We start from the raw sequence: 21,298 nt of genomic DNA, 5'->3' as shown, positions 1-21,298 counted from the left end.
CAGATGGAACCGCAGGGCATGAAGCGGTACCAGGTGTAGCGGTGGTCAATGGGAGAAGGAGCCCCTTACACTGGTGGTCAATGAAAACAACAACCCCCCCCAACATAGGTGGTCGTTGGAAAAGTTAATGGAAAATGGACCCCCTTACACTGGTGGTCATTGGAGGAGTCAATGGAGGAAGGTCCCCTTACACTGGTGTTTAATAGAGGAAGAACTCCCTACACTGTTGGTCGTTGGAAGAGTTAATGGAATAAGGACCCCCTTACACTGGTGGTCATTGGAAGAGTCAATGGGGGAAAGACCCCTTACACTGGTGTGTAATCGAAGAAGAACTCCCTGCACTGCTGGTCAATGAAGGAAGAACTCTCTACACTGGTGGTCTCTGGAAGAGTCAATGGAAAAAAGGACCCCTTACACTGGTGGTCAATGGAAGAAGGACCCCCTTATACTGGTGGTTATTGGAAGAGTCAATGCAAGAAGAACCCCCTATATTTGTGGTCAATTAAAAAAAAAAGTACCCCCTTACACCGGTGGCTAATGAAAGAGTGAATGGAAAAAGGGGGCACTTACACTGGTGGTCATTAGGAAAGTCAGTGGAACGAAGATCATTGGTATTTGCTACTTTTTAATGATCAGAGGTTGCTTAAGGATCCCTCAGTACTGATATCACGTCCAATCTACATGTACTTGCTCCATAGTCAACAACTAAATAAATGAAAGCATTGACTTTAAACATACCAAAAATAACTACAATTTCTCTGAACTACACGAGCTGCTGTTACTATTTTAGGTCACGTCATGTTGACGTTAAGATCATAGCTATGTAGGCCAATTAAATTTCTTTGTTTTGGAGACCTCTGCAACAGGCACCAAAATCATTGTTTTGTTGAAATGGTAACCCTTTCCGTAGTGGCAAAGGAAAATTGGCCAATGCCATACTAGCGATTTTGTCAGTGGCTGCAATTAACCAGCAAATGGAACAATTGGAAAGCAAAGAAGTCGCTCTTTTGCTTTACCAGCATGGCTCCCTGGCAATGGCGATTCATTTGTATTTCAGCCAGCAAGGGAGCTGTGCTGAACAAGCAGGTGAGGGTTCTATGTAGTGATCTTGCTGCCAGTGACTGGTTTGTTGATTTGTACGGTGTCGCCGTTGTTGTGTACCACACATTTGTTAATTATATGAGAAGTATGTGCTGGATAGAAAATGGAAGATGTGAGGTTTGCTAGTCTGACATGGCCCTTAGCAGCACTGGGAGTCACCTCCACACTGTAGTTCATGGACACAGCTGCAATGAAAAGCTCATTCCGTAGATGTCCATCTGTTGTGCCCATGTTTCTTTTTTTGGACAAAACATGTATACGCAAATAAAGCACAGAGAGACGAACTAGAAATATATATATAGAAATATATTTGCAGTCAATTCTGTAAGGTGAGGTGTTGTTCACATAATCTAGGCTGTGGTGATGAGAGGGGATAGGGACATGCACAAAACAGAGCCAGGCAAAATACAATATGACATGGTAGTCTGCAGAGCATTGCACCCATCCTGGTGGCTGTCACATTGAAGAGCATTGTCCTGTTAACCTCTCACCTGCCAGAGCAACTATTAGACCAGCACCCACCCCTCCCATCACAGACCTGCGACGTCCCTCCTGCTCCTCACTAGCATTAGTATTAAGACTTAAATCTGCAGAGTATTCCTGCCTTGACCACTCCATTCACCTATTCATTCCCTTTTAATTGCCTAAAATGAAAACAGAGGCAGCGACGCTCTGCAGACCACCTGAGACAATGGTGTTGGCATTGTTTTAATGTTAGGAAAACAGCTTTGCAATTTGCTAAGACACACATTGAAAATGGAATAAATTTAAGGACACCTTGACAACTCCATACATTCATGATAATGAAACACCTCCAGGATAGGCCATGGTTCAGAAGCCAGTCATACGTGATTTTCTTTATTTTTGATTCAATTAGATTTTCCAAACAATTTTTTATATTTTCTCTTTATGATGATCCATGCTTTGGATCTTTGATTCAGCTCGAACCATTTTGCCTTGAATAGCAACAGAACGGCACATCCTGCGAACTATCAGATCACCTTCTGCTTAGCCTAAAAAATTCTGATTGTGATTGAAAGCGGCCGTAGGCATGCATTTTGTGTTTTGTAGACCGAATCAGATTATGGAATATTCACATTTAACTGGGAATAGAAGACAATAGGTTGGTTTTTTGCCAATGTGACCCTTTGGCTAAGACAGGTGAAGTGGGCAATGTGATGCTTTTGAATCTAAGACTAGCTACTAGTGCCCAGATTTTTAGGTTGTATCCTAAAAAAGAACACACAAGCTTTAAACAAAACGAAGCTGTAATAAAACATATATATAAGGCAATTAAAAAGTATCCATTCCATATTTTTGCCCATATTGTACCATAGCTAAACATGGCTCCCATCCCAGACGCTAATCGGTTAAACTCTACTGCAGCACTGCCTGCTGGGAAATAATGCAGCTAAAGGTGGGTGACAACAGCGGCATGGTGGTTAGGGTGCAATGTTCTGCCTCGGCTTACGGTGAGATGGAATGAGCAATGCTCTGCAGATGTACACTTGGAGGCTGAGCTGTGTTTTTTCGGCACAAAAAAAAAACAAAAAACGAAAGCAAGGCTCCGCAAATAGCTTATTCCCAGTCTCTTTTAATGTAGCGTCAGACATATGGGGAATGGGCTTTTATTTTGTTACTGCCAAAGCAGCGGGCACAGTCTGGCACAGAATGGCCAGTTTTACCCCCTTTTCTGCCAGAAAAGAAAAAAGGGGGTAGGAGGGAGATCATTCTCTGCCAGAACAGCAGGTTTGGGATATGCAGCGATCTAGGTGCCAGGAGGCATATTGGCACCTAATGGGTATCATTAATTTTTTTTTTTTACTCTGCGAGAGCAAACATGAATAGTGGGTAGCATTAACCCCCTTTGCCAGAGGAACTAGCACACGCTGGCAAAGAATGGGCAGCAGTAGACACCCTTCTTTGCCACGGTAGCAGGTACACGCTGGCACAGGAGAGGGTGATGTGGAGGTTATTTGGAAGATGGAGGCCCTTATTCAGAGTTGTAATACTGATGGCTGTTGTCGTAATGGCCGTCCTCGCCGAGCTCATAGATGTTGCTGTCCAGGCAGTACTTGGCGTCATAGACTTGACGTGGGAGACCATACACAGTCATGCCTTGTTGAGATGCCCCCTTGTTTGTTCCCATTTGCAAGGGGATGGTCTGGGTGTCGCATTGGTCCATGCCAAGCTTCTGGTCGAAGATCTGACGTTTGGTGCCTGGGGCTGTCATGCCAGACTAAAGAGAAACAAAGAGGTAGCCTGGTTAGAGAGCCAGCCAGCTAGAACTCATTGGGGCTTATACATTACCTAGTGAATGGGTAAAAAAAGGAATAGAATAGGGAAAGTAAGAGGGGCATAATCTAATGAGGCAAATGCTTATTGAACCCCTTACCTGGGATGCCCCCTTGTTGGTACCCATTTGTAGGCTGATGGTGGATGTGTCCACTGGCTGCTCATTGCCCAGTTTGGGATCATACAGGTGTCTACGAGTGCCATATGATGTCATCCCCTTTTGGCTGGCAAACTTATTGGTTCCCATCTGTCAACAAACAAAGCATTAGCATATAGACAATAAGATACAAAGTATAACTAAAGGCTAGTTACTATGTGATGCACACAAAAAAATTCCTTTACCGCCCCCATCTGATCCAAAATATTAGTTTAGTCTCACATGCTTCCCCTCCTAGACACTACAGATCACAATGGGAGGGTTTCAGCAACAGGGGCAGTGCTACCAACAAGAAGTGGGCAGGACTAAGTGTGGCCATGTGCTGATTGACAATTTACAGGATACAATGCTGATCGACAATGCTAATAGCCATGCCCCTACAGCTTTTTTTTAAGACACTGCCTACATGAGAGTGATGACTTATTCTTGCCACACTATCACAGCATTTGGTGGACCTCACTGGCAGAATCAGCAAGTATTTGTACGAAACTGTAAGCCCAGATGGGCTTCCAAATAGGTTCTGCAGCACAAATTTTTTTTTATTAGGAGGTTGTATACCGTACATGAAAATTGTTTTTGAGAGATATGGTTTGTATTACATAGTATGACCAGAAGGGGGCAATAGAGGAGATACAGTAACAGGGGCAGGATGGCTTTTTAAAGTGAAGCTGTGCCCACTATTTGCATATCAATAAAAAGATGTTTATAACAAGCCCACACTGACATGTGTAGGTGCTTTTAATGCACAAGCATTATTCCCTCTCAAAGGTACACAATAACTCTAAAGTTGATAAAGCTCAGTGTTTCCCAACCTTTCCTAAATCGTGGCATATATTTTACATTAGAAAAATCCCACGGAACACCACTAAACAAAAATGTCACAGATTAATTAGCTACCTGCTGCCATCTAGTGGAAGAGTACTTCTTTGTTCTGCCTATCACTATACATTGCTGGTATAGCCAAATGAAGACAAATTATTTGCAGTAAATAAATAATTTTCACACCAATTAACCAACATTGGATAATTTCTCACGGTACACCTGAAGATCTCTCATGGCACACTAGTGTGCCGCGGCACAGTGGTTGAAAATCACTGATATAGCTGACAGGCTGACTGGCTTCTCCTATAAAAGCCTTCTTTTTGTGTTTGTAGATTAGTTTCTTTCCAATTCGCATGGATATTGAGATAAATGAGGGCTTTGTTTTCAAGTGCTTGTTCATAATTTCCGTTGTATAAAGTGAGATTTTTTTTTCTATTTTCAAAATGCCATTAAAAAAAGAATCTCAGTTTATACTTGAGGCACACCAGTAGAGGATGCTGCATCCTCATGTAAAGTGTGTAACAAACTCTTGTCATCAGCGACATGAGCACCATCTACTGGTGGCCAACAACAATCATTTAAGAGCAACTGGCCCATCATAAAGTACTTTACCTGTAGAGTGAAAAAATGATAAATAGACTGAGCTCATGTGATTTTTTTTGTTTTTCCTTTTGGGAAAATATTTCAAAATATAATATCATGGGTGTATTTATTTACATTATTTTATTGGCATTTCTATTGATTACTGTTTTGAATGTCAGCAGTGATGGCTGCATTTTGTGCACTAGGTTTATACTCATAGCAGTGTTCCTGTATCTTCAGGTAGTAAAAAGTGCCTCGGATGTGGATCGGTATATATTTGAGTATATATAGTAAATTTTTTTGGTGTGCATAGTCATGGCACAGGTACCCCAAATTTTTAGACATATGTACTGCAAAAGTGGAACTTGCTGTTTTCACTCATGATTTAGGGAGGGGGAAGCTCCCTTGTATTACTGTAGGGAGGTGTCCCAAGGAAAAAAAAAAGGATATTTAGTTTGCAATCCCCTGAAAAACAATCATCTTGTTTTTGTTTGCACTGACCTGCAGGCCAATGATGTTCCTTCCTTCCTTGAGTTTTTGAGGGTTGAATCTTCGCTCCTGTCGGTCGGCATACTTGACCCCAATGTCGACTTTGGCTCCTCTTGACTTAGCCTGGAAAGACGGGTATTACACAGCTGTCAGGGTTTGGATAACATACACTTAGGGCTGTATTTATAAATTATTCATCCTTCAATTCAGCTGTCAGATTGTTCACAGCCATTTAAATGCCTATACATTGTTCATTTATAATGCATAACAAAACTAAGACTCATTCTGCCAACTAGTGGTCAATTATCAAAAATGCACAGCAGTCATAATAGTGAATTCTACATACCAACTGCCAAATCTAGGTTGATTTGACAGGGGAATCACTTATAAATGCACCCGCTACTGTTGTCCATATATGCCTCTGCAAACTGCTAAGTTGCAGCAGTTAGAAGGTGTACAGAATAAAATGGGTGAAGTGATCTGTCAACAACTGCCACATAGATAATGTAACCCCAACTGTCTAAATGCATCAGAATGCTTCATATACCAGACATCAGTTCCAGTGTCATGCCTCTTCCCCTCCCTCTACCATTTGGCTTAAACAGACCAAAAGGGGGCAAATAGGAAATAGGCAAATTCATTATTGGCTTTACACTTTAACTGAAGCAGTCATTCTAAAAATTAACCACTAGAGGGCGCATGGAGCCATTGATAGTATTAGTTGTATGCGGGACTATTATAATAATAAAGGGCTCATTACACCATCAGCACCTGAAAGAAAATGACAATTCTGTATTATTTTTAGGAATTCTGAGCCATAATTTTATGTCATGTGTTTTTAAAAATAGTATACAAATACTGCAATTTGTTCCTGTTTGCCTTACCTGCTGCATGTAAAAACACACCTTCCATGTGTCTATTAAAGCAGGCAGGTCTGGATTTCTCACAAGACCAGCTAGGTCGTGGCCTAGGGTGCCATGGCCAGAGGGGCACCTGTACTGCCATCATGTATTTAATATTTTATTATAATAAATAAAGATGGTTAGCATAGGGCTGTTCTGCCCACAAGCATCATGGCTTCCACCAATGACCTTCCACTATTATCATGGCTGCCCTTACAGGTTCACCCATTGAGTACAAGCTAGCTGGCTTAGATGAGATGAGAAAAGTACAAATAAGGCCCTGAGGTCAGATGGTGAATACAATGACCAAAAACATTCTTATATATTCTTTTATTTATAAAACTATTTTATATTTAGGTTTTTGGTAGAATGATCAAGGCTTCCTCCATTTGATTGCTCTCTGCTTCCCTGTTTAGGAGGTTTAGGGAAATCACTCCTTGGCAGACGTCAAACAAAAAAGAAAAAGGAGAAATTCCCCCATCAGGGGCAAACTTTCAGGTAGATTAGAGCACCACCTAGTGGTGGATTTACAACATGGCAATGGGGCTCTACCTGGTCTGCCAAGGGGGGCAAATTGTCATCTAGGGGTATATGTGACAATGGCTATCTTGTCTGGGGCACCAGAATAAAATGGCCCCGATTGTTGTTCCTAGAAAAGTGTTGGAGGTTTTTTTTTAGAATTTCAACTCCAAGGGAAATTTTTATTCACTTCCTGTCTCGGTGACTAGTGGCAGGAAGGAGAAACAAATCTCCCTAAAGCATAAACACCTAACTGAAGTGCCAACCCTTTCCTACCCCATTCAACACCCCCAAACAGAGGTCCTGACTGCAGGTGGCTTTCAGTGTAGAATGGGTAAAGGGGAAATTCATTATTTGTGCTCTCATACACTTTGCCTTATGTAGGGTTTGTTTTCTTTTTCGTTTAAATAGAAACCCACATTGAAAGAAATATAAGGGATTTACTATTCACTTCTCCTTCTAAAATTGCCATTTGCCTGGCTGTCATGCTGTTCTAATTATCTTACTGCATTTGCATCACTGACTCACAATGGGTGCTCTAACTTCACTTGGTGCTTGCTTGCATGCCAGGAACTAGCCTTCTAGGTCAGTGACGGCAGCTGACATATTTCCCTAAGCACAGGTCTCCTTTAATAGGTGTGGGTATGATGTCATGCAACACTTTCCCGGTGAAGCATGCGGTAAAAGTAGGCGGAGTTTGGCTGATTTTCGATGCCCCAAGGGTATTGTTTTCATCCGAAATAGAAGACAATTCTGAATGTTGGAGTCTTGTCCTAGCTTGTTCCTCTGGCCTGTGTCAGATAACGAGCTATTTGGGTATTGTGTGTAATTAATACCCAAATGTGATCTCATCGCTTTCCTGGAGGTCTTCAATGATTGGCTAGGAGGAAGCCAAAACAATAGAATGATATCAGTGAGAACCGTAGCAAGGAATTATGGGTACTGGACCCTTGTGGCTCTGTCCTCCTGCAGCATGGCTGTGGGTATATATATTGAATGGGAGATCAAGTTTCCTCATGGTAAGAGAATTATGGGTAGGGGACCCCTTTGGTCCTAAGGGAACCATAGCAAGGAACCCTGGGTAGGGGATACTTGTATGCTCTTGTAGCATGACTGTGGTCACAAAACTAAAGTTTTATCATATGAACCATAGCAGGGAATTATGGGTAGAGGGGCCCTGTCCTCAAGCAGCATGGCTGTGGTTACGTGCATTGAATAGGTGATTACAAATTTATCTAAGTAGGAATTGCAGCAATTAATTATGGGTAGGGGACCCTGTGGTCCTATCTACAAGCAGCATGGCTGTAGATACATGCATTGAATAGGAGATCACAAATGTATCAACGTGGGAATTTCAGCAATGATTTAAGGGTAAGGGGCCCCTGTGGCCCTGTCCTCAAGCAGCATGGCTATGCCTTCACATATTGAATCAGAGATCACTTACCACGCTAGCTAATGCCAACAGTGTAGACTGGACTTGAGTGAGGTTGGTATTCTCAAACAGGTCATTTGCTTCAAATATATCGTGCTGTTTGACGCCGAAATCTGTGATCGCCCTAATAAAGTTTCCAATGTTTTCCAGCTGCAAATGAAGAACAGAAAGTCATAGCAATACGAGTCCCGTCATTATAATTCATAGAGGAACATAACATTAGAAGAACTAGATGATACTGGACGTCCTCTATATATCTGACTTGCTGCAGGTTTTAATGCACAATGTGAGAAGCTCACAGTGTGCAGTGAAATCAGAGTAAGCAATGTCAGTACCGAGGAGGAGTGTACACAACCAAAGGGAGGGATGGTTACCTGATGCCAGTTCTGTGTAGACTCATTGATCTTCTTGACGGAGCCAGGCTGCAGCTTGTTAATTAATCTGTGAAAGGAAGAGAAATATTCTGTTTATACAGCAGTGTCACTTTATGTCATCAATGTAATTTATGGGAAGAAAAATGTCACATATTGCAGCTTACTAGTCATGGTGACTGCATTAGTTTTCTTACTATCAGGATATGTTCATAGTTTAACACGGCCAGACTTTTCCATGGCACAACCCTACTGTAGAACATACAACTTAAATACCTACATGGCAACTGATATCATAATGACACTCATGCCTGTGATGTCAGGTATGTAGAGAGATCGGGTGTGGAGATTGTCAGGTGTAAAGATGATCAGGTTTATAGATCATCAGAATTATTGATCATCAGGTAGTTAGGTGTATAGGTTGTCAGGTATATAGTTCATCGGGTTTATTGAATATTAGGTGTTTAGGTTGTCAGGAGTATGGATCATCAGGTGCATATTTTCACAGGTGTATATATTATAAGAATTATTGATCAACAGGTATATAGGTAGTTAGGTGTATAGGTCCTCAGGTGTATAGATTGTCAGGTTTAAAGTTCTTCAGAATTAATAATCATTAGGTGTATTGATCATTAGGTGTTTAGGTTGTCAGGTGTGTAGATTGTCAGGTTAATAGATCATCAGAATATTTGATCATCAGATATAAAGGTTGATAGGTGTATAGATTGTCAGGTGTATGGATCGTCAGTTGTATAGGTCCTCAGATCTATAGATGGTAAGGTGTAAAGATCATAAAGTGTGTAGATCATCAGGTGTATAGATTATTAGGGGTAGGTGCTGTTAGGTGTATAGATAGTTAGGTGTATAGGTTGTCAGGTATATAGTTCATCGGGTTTATTGAATATTAGGTGTTTAGGTTGTCAGGAGTATGGATCATCAGGTGCATATTTTCACAGGTGTATACATTATAAGAATTATTGATCAACAGGTATATAGGTAGTTAGGTGTATAGGTCCTCAGGTGTATAGATTGTCAGGTTTAAAGTTCTTCAGAATTAATAATCATTAGGTGTATTGATCATTAGGTGTTTAGGTTGTCAGGTGTGTAGATTGTCAGGTTAATAGATCATCAGAATATTTGATCATCAGATATAAAGGTTGATAGGTGTATAGATTGTCAGGTGTATGGATCGTCAGTTGTATAGGTCCTCAGATCTATAGATGGTAAGGTGTAAAGATCATAAAGTGTGTAGATCATCAGGTGTATAGATTATTAGGGGTAGGTGCTGTTAGGTGTATAGATATCAGATCTATAGATGGTAAGGTGTAAAGATCATAAAGTGTGTAGATCATCAGGTGTATAGATTATTAGGGGTAGGTGCTGTTAGGTGTATAGATAATTAGGTGTATAGGTTGTCAGGTATATACGGTAGTTCATCGGGTTTATTGATTATTAGGTGTTTAGGTTGTCAGGAGTATGGATAATCAGGTGTGTATTTTCACAGGTGTAAAGATCATTAGAATTATTGATCATCAGGTATATAGGTAGTTAGGTGTATAGGTCCTCAGGTGTATAGATTGTCAGGTTTATAGATCATCAGAATTATTAATCATCAGATTTAAAGGTTTATAGGTGTATAGATTGTCAGGTGTATGGATCGTCGGTTGTATAGGTCCTCAGATCTATAGATGGTAAGGTGTATAGATCATTAAGTGTGTAGATCATCAGGTGTATAGGTATATTAAGGGTAGGTGCTGTTAGGTGTATAGATTATTAGGTGTATAGGTTGTCAGGTATATAGGTCATCGGGTTTATTGATTATTAGGTGTTTAGGTTGTCAGGAGTATGGATCATCAGGTGTGTATTTTTGCAGGTGTAAAGATCATCAGAATTATTGATCATCAGGTATATAGGTAGTTAGGTGTATAGGTCCTCAGGTGTATAGATTGTCAGGTTTATAGATCATCAAAATAATAGATTGTTAGGTGTATGGATCAGCAAGTATATAGATTATAAGGTGCATAGATCTTCAGGTGTTTTGGTTGTCAGGTGTATAAATCATCAGGTATACATCTTGTCAGGTATATAGGTATTCAGGCGTAGATTGTTAGGTGCATAGGTCATCAGGTATATAAACTATGAGATTGTTAGGTTTATTTAGTGTCAGGTCTATAAGACCTTCCTCTGAGGACTTATGGTTTATTACTCCTTAGGCACTTACTCGCACAGGATGATTCCATCCTTCAAGGACTCCATGAATTTGTTTCCAATGTTCCTTCCGGTGGTTCTTTCTATCCATTCCCTCAGTTCAGCCTCCTTCTGTGGGTCATATTTTGATGCCAACTAAAAGAAGACAAAGGAACATGTTATTATGATCAATATTACAAAAAAAAACTTGAATGGAAGGAATATGAACAAACCTTTAATTTCATAAAGTTGCAAGGTATGGGAGAGTTAGGTGTCTTTCTCATTGGTGACAATGTTACCACTTTACTTCTATGAGGATTTTCTATTATAAAGTCATCGGCTCTTTGCTGCCACACAGTGGCCATTTAGCTAACTGCAGCAATGCTAACTATAGACACACCATGTTCTCCCAGCCTGGCAGGCAGCTCAGCCACCTGCAGATATACACAATGCTCAGTACTCAGTGTGAGACTTGTGTAAACTAACAGTGTAGCACTCGTGTCAAGTGCTGTGGAAATAAACTTAAAGTCTGTTTTTAATAGCATGTACAGAATGCCTTACTATTTACAATTTATCTTAAGAAATCTCAGCTGTCACATTCTATTCCAAATATATAAAAATCACATTGAAAGAATGACAAGTTTGGCACTGGCAGGACTACATAATGCTCAGGGAGTGCATTTGTTTTCAGGATGGTCAACCTGTATTTTAGCCACTGTATTAGCCACTGCCCGGTACAGAAGTACCCTTGTCCCCTCCTTGATGGCGGCCCTATTCTCAGGATCTGTGCCCACCAAGCAGCAAGTCCCTGGAGAGGTCAGGGTCTGCTTGTTTATTCGTAAGATAAGAATAGGACTTCTATTTACTGAATTTTTTGCTGAGTTTTAAAGGAACTATAGTAAGAATATAAAGAGCCCATAGTTTGATTTTTTTATTTGAATTATAAAGAATGCTGTACCAGAATTACAATAGATGAGAGATCAGAAGCTCCATTCACTTGAGTGGAGTACCTCTTCGCCATGTTTGAAGGTGGCATACATGGCCCATTCAGTTAAATTGCAGCTGCAATTACCACTTTTGATAAGTGGCGATTACCATAGATTGCCACATTTCCATTGTGAACAACTCCAGGGTGTAATGTTGTACGTATAATTCTTTTTCCTTTACATCTATGTTTTTCACCTACATTTAGAAGGTAATGTAAGAAGAAGGCCCAACCAGTATAAGAAGAACTTTGCATTTTTTGTGATTTTTTTTTGCATGAAAACTGAGGTCACATAATATCTCCATGACTGTACATGATTACGATAGTGAGGAACGCGTGGAGCAAAGATGAGGAATGTATGGGTGGCAGGAGGTAATATAAGTGGGCAAATACCAGCCCTAAGGGGCATCATTTTTGTGTCTGGGACATTTATTTAAAGAACAATGACCCATAAAATCTTAGCATGAACCATGTACACAGCTATGCAAGAGACAAGCGTGCCAACATTCACTGCATGCCAGGCTGATAGGACCACACAGCAGTACCATCGAGAAGAATGGCATAATCTGTTCAGCTCTTCTAAACAGTTTTACATCTGATTGACAGAAGAGTGTTAGTCAAAGTTATTTAAACTGTGGAATAGGGTGAGAGTCTGTTTTATATTGCAAGCTATAGGAGAAAATAAAGGTGCCAAACTTCAAATCCTGCCACTCCCAATGGAAGAAAGGAAGAGGGGGTGGTGGCAGAACAGGCGCAAGCTTTCCCCTTACAGAAGAGTCAGTGACAGAGGAGAAGAGAACTCCCCTGTCACTGTCCACAGATTTGCCTTCTCCGCTATACATCTCCCTCTTCCATACCCCAGGATTTTTCAAAGAAATTAATTTAGTGTCGTAAGCAATAAATGGTGGGATCTCTGCTGATTCATGATTATGGTTTAAACAAAATATATTAATAGATGAAAAAAGACCTTAATCTTAAATTCTCCTTGGTGTATATGTGCACCTAACATATAGGTGTTGGATCAATGCTGGTCAAACTGATAGATCAACAGGGCATTGGATGTGCCTTTGATCTCATCATAGGGCCACACTCTAACATGCTTTAATACTTTAAGCTTATGTGTTTCTTTTTTATGAAGGGTGAGTAATATGTTATCAGTAGATGAATTAGAAAAGTTTACAAAGTAGAAGCAGACATGGCGCAGGGAAATAATATCAGTGAGAGAGAAGCAGGGATGGATGACCATTCAGTGACACCCGACGCACTCCCCTCCAGTCTGCCAACCCAAACACTGACAGATCTGGAATTGACCAAACTAGGGAGAGGACGAGGAATGGGACAAATGTTCACAGAGATCCAAAACCAACACACAGCCCCTCCTCCTGCCACTGAGGATCATTATGATATGATGGGAACAGGTGTGCGCCATTGTCATGGGGATCAACAGTTCAGTCCTCAAATTGTTGTATTTACATCCCCATCCTGCAGGATAGCAGGGAGGAATAAAGGGAACATAAAATGAGTTTATATTATGGATTATTATTGTAGTTGTCACCCTAAAATGTACCCTTGCTTTGCATATATCAAAGTAAAAGGTTCCAGGCTCTGTCGCTTCATTCATAAAGATCACAAGTCAGCATAGTAACTTTGCCTCCTGGAAACTTTGAATACTTCCCTTGCTCCCCATCCCACTCCTTACACCCCATGTAGCGTGGCTTCTGGGAATGCTGGGGCTTGTGTGGCTGAATACTAGATACATACAGTGTCATCTACCCAGGTAAGCTCCAACACCATTTGACACCATTTTTTCCTGGATTGCGAAGTATACCTAGCTAGGGGGCTGTAGGTGACACTGTCACCCAATGGACAGGTAACAGTTACTCTTTATTTCCCTATAGTTCTATTCCCTTATAAATCAGACCTATAGTTCTGCAATCAGCAAAGTTCATTCTCTCTATTTATTTTATAATTATAGGTTTAAATCAGCAGGATGTGAATCTTTGCAGAGAGTCCACTGATTTTCATCCACTACGATGTTTGAAGACAAAAGAAGTCATAGTTGTCTATGTGCATGCTTTGCAGAATATGTGGAGCTTGAATTTATAATAAAGTATTTATTCACAGCAAATGTGAGCCTCATATATATATATATATATATATATATATATATATATATATAATTTGCATTGTCAGGTCTGTTCACCCTGTATAGGCTGCAAGGCTAAATAGATGGCTTGAAATACCATGCTATGGTCCCTATAAATAGGAATATGCCTACATTTATCTTTGTTTCTATATGGCCTTTAAAATAATCTGCAATTATATTTGGCTTTTTTATACTTTGTGTGCATTTCTGCTTGTCACCTCCTTCTGTGGCCCCAATGTAGGATATGTGGAACATGGCTCCTAATAGTGAGCCTGTAATAAAATTTGGAAGATGCCACGGCGGACTGGTTCTATTCACTGACTCACTAGGTAGTGAGTCCAAACATTTAAAGAAAACTGTAAAGTAGGCAGATGAATGGGTTCACTTTTTAACAGACATAAAATGCTGTAATATTTATCTTTCTTAGCCCCCTTCTTCTCTTTCCATGGCATCCTGATGAGTTGTCTGAGACCCCAAATGCACCTAGGTAAAAAGTTATACAGGGCAGGGCTATGAACTTTCTCAATACCCATCACGTGACAGCTCTCTGGCCAAATGATTGGCTCTTTAGGTACCCAAAGCTGCACTGCAGGGGTGTCCATGGATATTCTTGGGGAATCAGTGGCAGATAGCAGTGGAAGATAAAGAGCAAATACAAGCGTCTATGTACACAATGTCGGCTATAAAGTGGACCTGGTACTTTGTCTATCAACCTTAAAATACTGAAAAATAATTGCAGCTCCTCGCAGTCATTCCAGGTGGGTTGCATGGCTCCTGTCTGTCATTCCTAACCTCAACGTTGTCTTGTAAACCACAGATTGAAAACTATGTAAATTAACCTAAATTAACTTCTGCTATTATCTTTTTTTTTTTCAGCCCATAACTTCCAAATATGGATGAGATTGCTGATTTCATCATGGAAAAACAGCCTCCAGTTGTGGTGTTGTAAAATAACGCCAAGGGACAAAACAGGGCTTATAAGGTTGTGCAAAGTACAGCCAGGATGTTTAAAGTATGCAGAATCATTTCTATGGAATTACATTGTTAAGTGTCTCTGATTAGCCTTATACAAAACTCCCCAGGACTTGGCTGGGCTGAAGGAAAGCCAATGAGAAGTATGTTCTGAAATTTAAACTAATTAAAAAATGAAACAACCAGGTATGGTATGATGAGACTGAAACAAAACGTCATTTTAATTCAGAAAGTCATTCAATGTCATCACTTCCAACACCGATCTCTCAAACTTATGGACCTCAAGTATAGGGACATTGTATAAGAGATTTCTGGGCCCCATACTAAATCAACTTCCTGGTCCCCCCTTTCTCATTTCTAAAAGTTCCAGCATTGCAAAGAAAAGTTTTGTTTGGGTTCTGGTACAGAAGTAATCTTTGTTTCTCCTAATGGCAGCTCTGCGGGTCTAGTGGGCCACCAATGTAGTCTGCAAAGCCATAGCTCTCACGTGTATCTAAACCAGAACCTTTTTCTTTTTGGATACAGACATGAGGGTTCAGCTCAGGTTTTTATTGCATTTTTTTGTGTTTTAGGCTTCTGACTATTCTGACTTGGACAGAAGACGATGTGTTTTGCAATTCCCAGGTCCAGGCTTAATAAATCTCAACCAGGGCACGATATGTGAAGAGTTTGTATGTCCTGCATGAGTTTACTTCTATAGTCTAAGATCATTGCAGTTGAATTTTTGGCTTCCACACTTAAGACTAGGGTAGAGGCATTAGACTGTGAGTGAAAGTGACGTGAATACGGACTTTGTCCAGCTATATAGAAGCATCAATAAACAGAATCTGAAAAATGGGATTGCCACTAGAACAGGCATAGAGAGGATACCTTCCTACAGGGACACATTATTATTATTATTATTATTATTATTATTATTAATAATAATATTAAACAGGATTTATATAGAGCCAATATATCACGCAGTGCTTTATAATTAATAGGGGTTGCAAAGGACAGACATATACAGTGACACAGGAGGAGAGCGGACACTGCCCCGAAGAGCTTACAATCTAAGTGGGGGAAATGGTGTCTTAGGAGGCATTTCCTTCACCTGCTTCCAGTCCTCCCCATATCCACCAAAACAACCTTTCCCCCATTTTGCTTAAATAAAAATTCCCCACCACTAAATGACATGTTTAGAGCAGCCCAGAGGCATCACTTTGGCTTCTTCCTCTGGCAATGGACAGGCATTCCTCCAGGACTGAGCAGGACTCGCGTATAGATGTGTGAGAGCCACTCGGCTTGGATACTGTGAGCCCAAGCTGTATGATGAGCTCTCTCTAAAGGGGTAAATGACCGGCTGGACTGGCAGGAAATGGGCAGGATGTGTCGCTCGGCCCCAATAGGCTGGAGCAAGGCGGGAGGTCAGGGATGGCACCAGAGCATATAATGGGTAAGGAAAACAAGAAACAAAACCCATTCCAAAATGGAAAAAAGTTGTGGCCATTACCGATTTGTAGAAATGGAAACCAAAGGAGTAAAGCTTCACTACAGCATCTCCTGACCCTAATAGGAGTCAACATGGCCCCTGTCAGTGCTACTGCACCCCTGTGATGTCTCTAAAGATGAAGCTGATGCTCATAATCCTCAACACCCCCTGAAGTTATTTTTCCAAATGAATCCACAAATGTCCAAGGGTGTAACAACCCTTGTCCAAATAAATGTCCAAATAATGTGTAACAACACACCAATAATAATGCACAACCTTTCTTTTTAATTTACCACCATACCAATATCCACAGTATTAGTCACTGTGCATTGTCATCAGCTGTATCACAGGTCTACTGTACAACTGCTGAAAACATTCATCGGGGTGCTGTTCAAGATGAATGACCCCCCCAGAGCACCAACACTTATCACAACATTATGGTAATGCACTCATTAATGTATACAAATGGCGCATTACTCCCTGCATTCATGTCTAAATATATTTTAAAGGGGAAATCCTTTTACTGCTCTTTAAAGCAGAATGAAATCATTATGAAATAATAATAATATTAATATGAAATAAGCGATTATCATGATATATCAATAATAATATAAAATAAGAGATCATCGTGATATAATAATAATATAAAATAAGTAATCATTGTGATATAATAATAATATTCTAAAATAAGTGATCGTCATGATATAATAATATTATAAAATTAGAGATCATTGTGATGTAATAATAATATTAAATAAGTGATCATCGTGATAAAATAATAATAAAAAATAGGTGACTATTTTGATATAATAATATTATAAATAAAGTGATCATCGTGATATAATAATATAAAATAAATGATCATTGTAATATAATAATAATAATATAAAATAAGTGATCATTGTCATATAATATTAATATGAATATAAAATAAGTGATCATTGTCATATAATAAACCCTTACAATTATTTTTAGCTTTTGTTTCTATACATAATTTTTAATGACCTGGGGGCAGCCATATTCACTTATTACTCATGCAGACCATTCTCTTCATTAGCAGAACATCGCAGTGGTTGTGCTTTACTGTTCTTTGTTCTTAATGCCGGTTCACCAGACAAGGCTGATGGACAGATAGTAATGTCCCTTTTATGTGGCTGATACTTGATCTGACCGGCAGGAATAGGTGATGGCCTGAGATACTGATGGGCCCTAAAGGTGCCGCTGCATCCCCCCCAGTAGTAAAACATTGGCTGTCATATGTCATATACTGATCTGGCACAACAGATATTAAAGTGGCATGCCAGAGGTAATCACAAGCAATCCAATGGTGAAAATCTAGCATATTCGCATGTAGCTTAATTCACTACTCTGTATGTTTGATCAAATATTTAAAACATGGAAAAGTGTAAGCTCTTTAGGGCACGGTCCTCTCCTCCTCCTGTGTCACGGTCTGTATTCGTCTGTCATTTGCAACCCCTATTTAATGTACAGCGCTGCATAATATGTTGGCACTATATAAATCCTGTTTATTAATAATAATAAAATTTTTATTAGGCTTTCATTGAAAACATTAGAGAATGCAGCAGGAGGAGTGAGATTTGCGTTTTACTCTGCAGGCAGGTGGAGACCCCCCTCTTCCTCCTGGATCCAGGGCTGGTTTTAGATGCAGCAAACTGGGCAATGGCTCACGGTCCCCCACCTTCTCTAGGGCCCAATTTGACAGGGGGTGGAATTTGACAGGGAGCTGAAATGCTAAACATTTGTGAGCCCCAACTTTGTATTTGCCCCATTAAAACTGCCTTGCCTGGCTTCATTTACTTTACAAAAAGTGTGATGCAGTAACTAAAATGAGACTTTCCTTGTTAACAGCAGAACAAAATCCCAACAAAAAAAAAGAAGTGTTTATAATCACTGTTATCATTTTTTGTAGGCCAAGAATCTGTTTTAGGTTTCTCCGCATTACTTGTACCATCCATGACATTTAAGATCATGTCACTTTAAATTTTCCCCCAAAATAACTAAAAGGTCAAATATTGCCTCATCTGAGCTGTCATTTTCTTTTCGTCTACAAAACTCCGCCGCTCATCCAGAAACCCAGAAAAAAAAAATGAAATAAATAAAAAGCTTCTCCGAGCTCCGAAAGAGCCAACTGAGAATTTCTTATTCAGGAATGTTCTGTAGGATTGCGATTAATTGCCAAGGTTCTAATTAGTAATCTGGGCAGACGGTATGAATGGGGAGGGGGGGTAATGGATGTAAGAGAAGGGTGAAGGATTTGGGGAGGGAGGGGACCCTTTACACCTGGGTTTATCCCCCTTATAGTGTGGAGTTCACCAATAGCCTTATATAGTAGAGGCATTCCATGTGTGAGCACAGGCAGCCTTATATGGAGCGTATTCGCTTCCAGGGCTGATTATGTACTTTGTAAGGAAGCCCTGCAGCTCCTGGCTGGGACACATGGGGGTTAACAGAACCCCATCCGCTGCCTGTGCTCCCAGACTGCTAAATATGTCATTCTTATACATGGCGATTGGCAGCGGGGTGGCATATGGATGGCACATCTTTACCTCTGCAAAGGAGACCCCATGTCTGGTCCAATCTACTGCCACAGTCCAGAAAATGTCCTGCAGTCCACTTTAAGGAATAAACATGAATGCTCGGCTGATCCTTTAAGGAAAAAGGATGAACATGCATGGTGTGCTCATTTCAGTAATCAGACGCGTGATTGTGCCATCGCTGTTGGCCTGGTTTGGTTGCACCCTTTGTGTACCCTAAGTTGTGACTTGTACCTGTAAAGCTGGCCACACACGTACGGTCTCTCCTTAAACCTGAACTCCAAACAATTCATAGAAACACATATGTAGGAGTTGTTTTACTTGCCCATGGAGTTGCACTTCTGTCCATTCAGTACACACAGCAATGCCCTGTATGATAAAGCAACAGAACTGATTTTTTTTACTGCAGTTATGAAACACTTACAGTTCCTTCTTCCAGCTTGTGAATGGACAGTGAAAAGAGAAGCAGAATACTGATGTTATTATTATTAACTAGTATTTATATCACGCCATCATTTTACAGAGCGCTTTACAAAGTCCATAGTTTTGTCACCAGCTGATAAGGTTATCACTGTATTATTCTGCTCTCCTATTGTATTAAAGCTTTAGATATGGCAACAAGTCTAAACTAAACAAGCCAATAAACTGATCCACTGAACTAATCCATTCCATTGAACTAATCCAATCAAACAGTCCCAGGAACTATAAAACTTCTGGTGAATCTATAGCTGGACGTACATTTAATTAGTGCTTACTGTGCATTCTGCTTTAGACTCACCATCACCAACAAGAATTACTATTGTCCATTTCAATCATACTATAGGTTCCATTTCTACGTTCACTGGTGGACAATGACTGCCATTGAAACACATGGACCTGGAAGATTCTCCCCCAAGCAATATTTCAAATTCATTTGAAATTTCAAATTCATTGCTTTATAAATACACCCCTTTATGTGCTGCAGTTCCATAACAATTTGCCCAATGCCTGATTCACGATTCCCTGATAACATAACACAGGATGAGTGTGTTAGGAATATACAATGGGTATGCTGGAGCTAACGGGTGCAAATCACATGACACGTGTTTGGGGTCTTCATAATCACCAACTAAAATACTTTATAACAATTGTAAAATTCTAGCAATGGGTTTTACAAGACATTACACTAAAGGTTATGTTCAGATGTGCCAGGTTCTATATGCCCATGAATAGTGCCCGGGTTTGAGACATAGTGACATAGAGACGTAGACGTAGTGTCCCACCTGTAACCCCCCTTGGGAATGAATGGGAGCAGTAGTAGGCAGCAAGAGCAAGCATAGCGGCTGGGGTTGGTGAGGTGCTGGTAAGGTGAGAATTGTTTGCACCACCCATCTGTATTTAGCCTAGATCAGCCAGATCCTGCTATTGTACCATGCAAACGTATGGATGTGGGGAAAGTCTGGGGTGCTTTGTATGGTGCCTTAGCTCGTCCTGTCTGTGAAACCCTGTGCTAGTAGGGACAGACTCCATTATACACAGCTATCCCTGTCTGTGTCACCCTGTGGTAGTAGGGACAGACTTCATGTCACATTGCTATTCCTGTCTGTGTCACCCTATGGTAGTAGGGACAGATTCCATGTCACATAACTACCCCTCCCCTGTCTGTGTCACCCTGTGGTAGTAGGGACAGACTCCATGTTACATAGCTACCCCTGTCTGTGTCACATTGTGGTGAAAGGTACAGATTCCATGTCTGGGTCAAAGTTAGGTGAAGGAACCTGATCTGTTCTTTGGCCAAGTGGTTTAATCTGTGCCTGGCAGCAGTAAACATTTGCTACGCAGATATGGGGTTATTTTTTTATTTCGGGTATTTTTGTACGCTGGTGCTGGGAATTGTGTGTTGGATGGTCTCCAGCTCAGATTCTCCTCTCCTCCTTGGAGATTTTACTTTACTTTTAATGATTTACAATCAACGTGTTTATAATATAAATTGCATCGACCATTAGCTTTAATGAAGAACATTAAGTACATACACAGTAGACACCAATTGGTAGAAAAACGAAGAGTAATGCCCTCAAGGCACCCAGGGTGTTCCCAATTCAGGAGAAACTAAAGAGAAGAACATTCTGGTTAAGGACTTGTGAAGAGTTACAAATACTTAGTACATCTCACAACGTAATATGGGGTTCTATCAAACTTATTGGAAGTCAAATTGTGTTGACTTTTGCAAAAGTCACAATTTGCTTACTGCCCGTGTTAAAGTCAGTGTCATCTAGTAACTAATACCTAATAAAGGTTAATAAGTAATAATAACTAAGGTGAGCTTTAATATC

The 21,298-nt window shown here is 40.3% G+C and overlaps 1 protein-coding gene across 1 annotated transcript in view; it reads right to left on the bottom strand.

Annotated features, from left to right (window-relative positions):
- Positions 1-1,386: 1,386 nt before the first annotated feature.
- The window catches only part of CNN1 (calponin 1), a 51,975-nt gene continuing 32,063 nt past the window's right edge, over positions 1,387-21,298 (bottom strand). Inside the window, exons 2-7 of the mRNA XM_072399536.1 lie at positions 10,892-11,015; positions 8,674-8,740; positions 8,312-8,449; positions 5,459-5,569; positions 3,497-3,643; positions 1,387-3,340 (exon numbers count right to left, since the gene is read on the bottom strand). Coding sequence (XP_072255637.1) covers positions 3,095-3,340; positions 3,497-3,643; positions 5,459-5,569; positions 8,312-8,449; positions 8,674-8,740; positions 10,892-10,926 — 744 coding nt within the window. The 5' untranslated portion in view covers positions 10,927-11,015 and the 3' untranslated portion in view covers positions 1,387-3,094. The remainder of the gene's footprint in view (positions 3,341-3,496; positions 3,644-5,458; positions 5,570-8,311; positions 8,450-8,673; positions 8,741-10,891; positions 11,016-21,298) is intronic.

The sequence above is a fragment of the Pyxicephalus adspersus genome, chromosome 2 (genome assembly GCF_032062135.1).
Source record: "Pyxicephalus adspersus chromosome 2, UCB_Pads_2.0, whole genome shotgun sequence".
Taxonomy (NCBI): Eukaryota; Metazoa; Chordata; class Amphibia; order Anura; family Pyxicephalidae; genus Pyxicephalus; species Pyxicephalus adspersus.
Note: the sequence above shows the minus strand (reverse complement) of the source record. Positions and strands in the feature narration are given on the sequence as shown.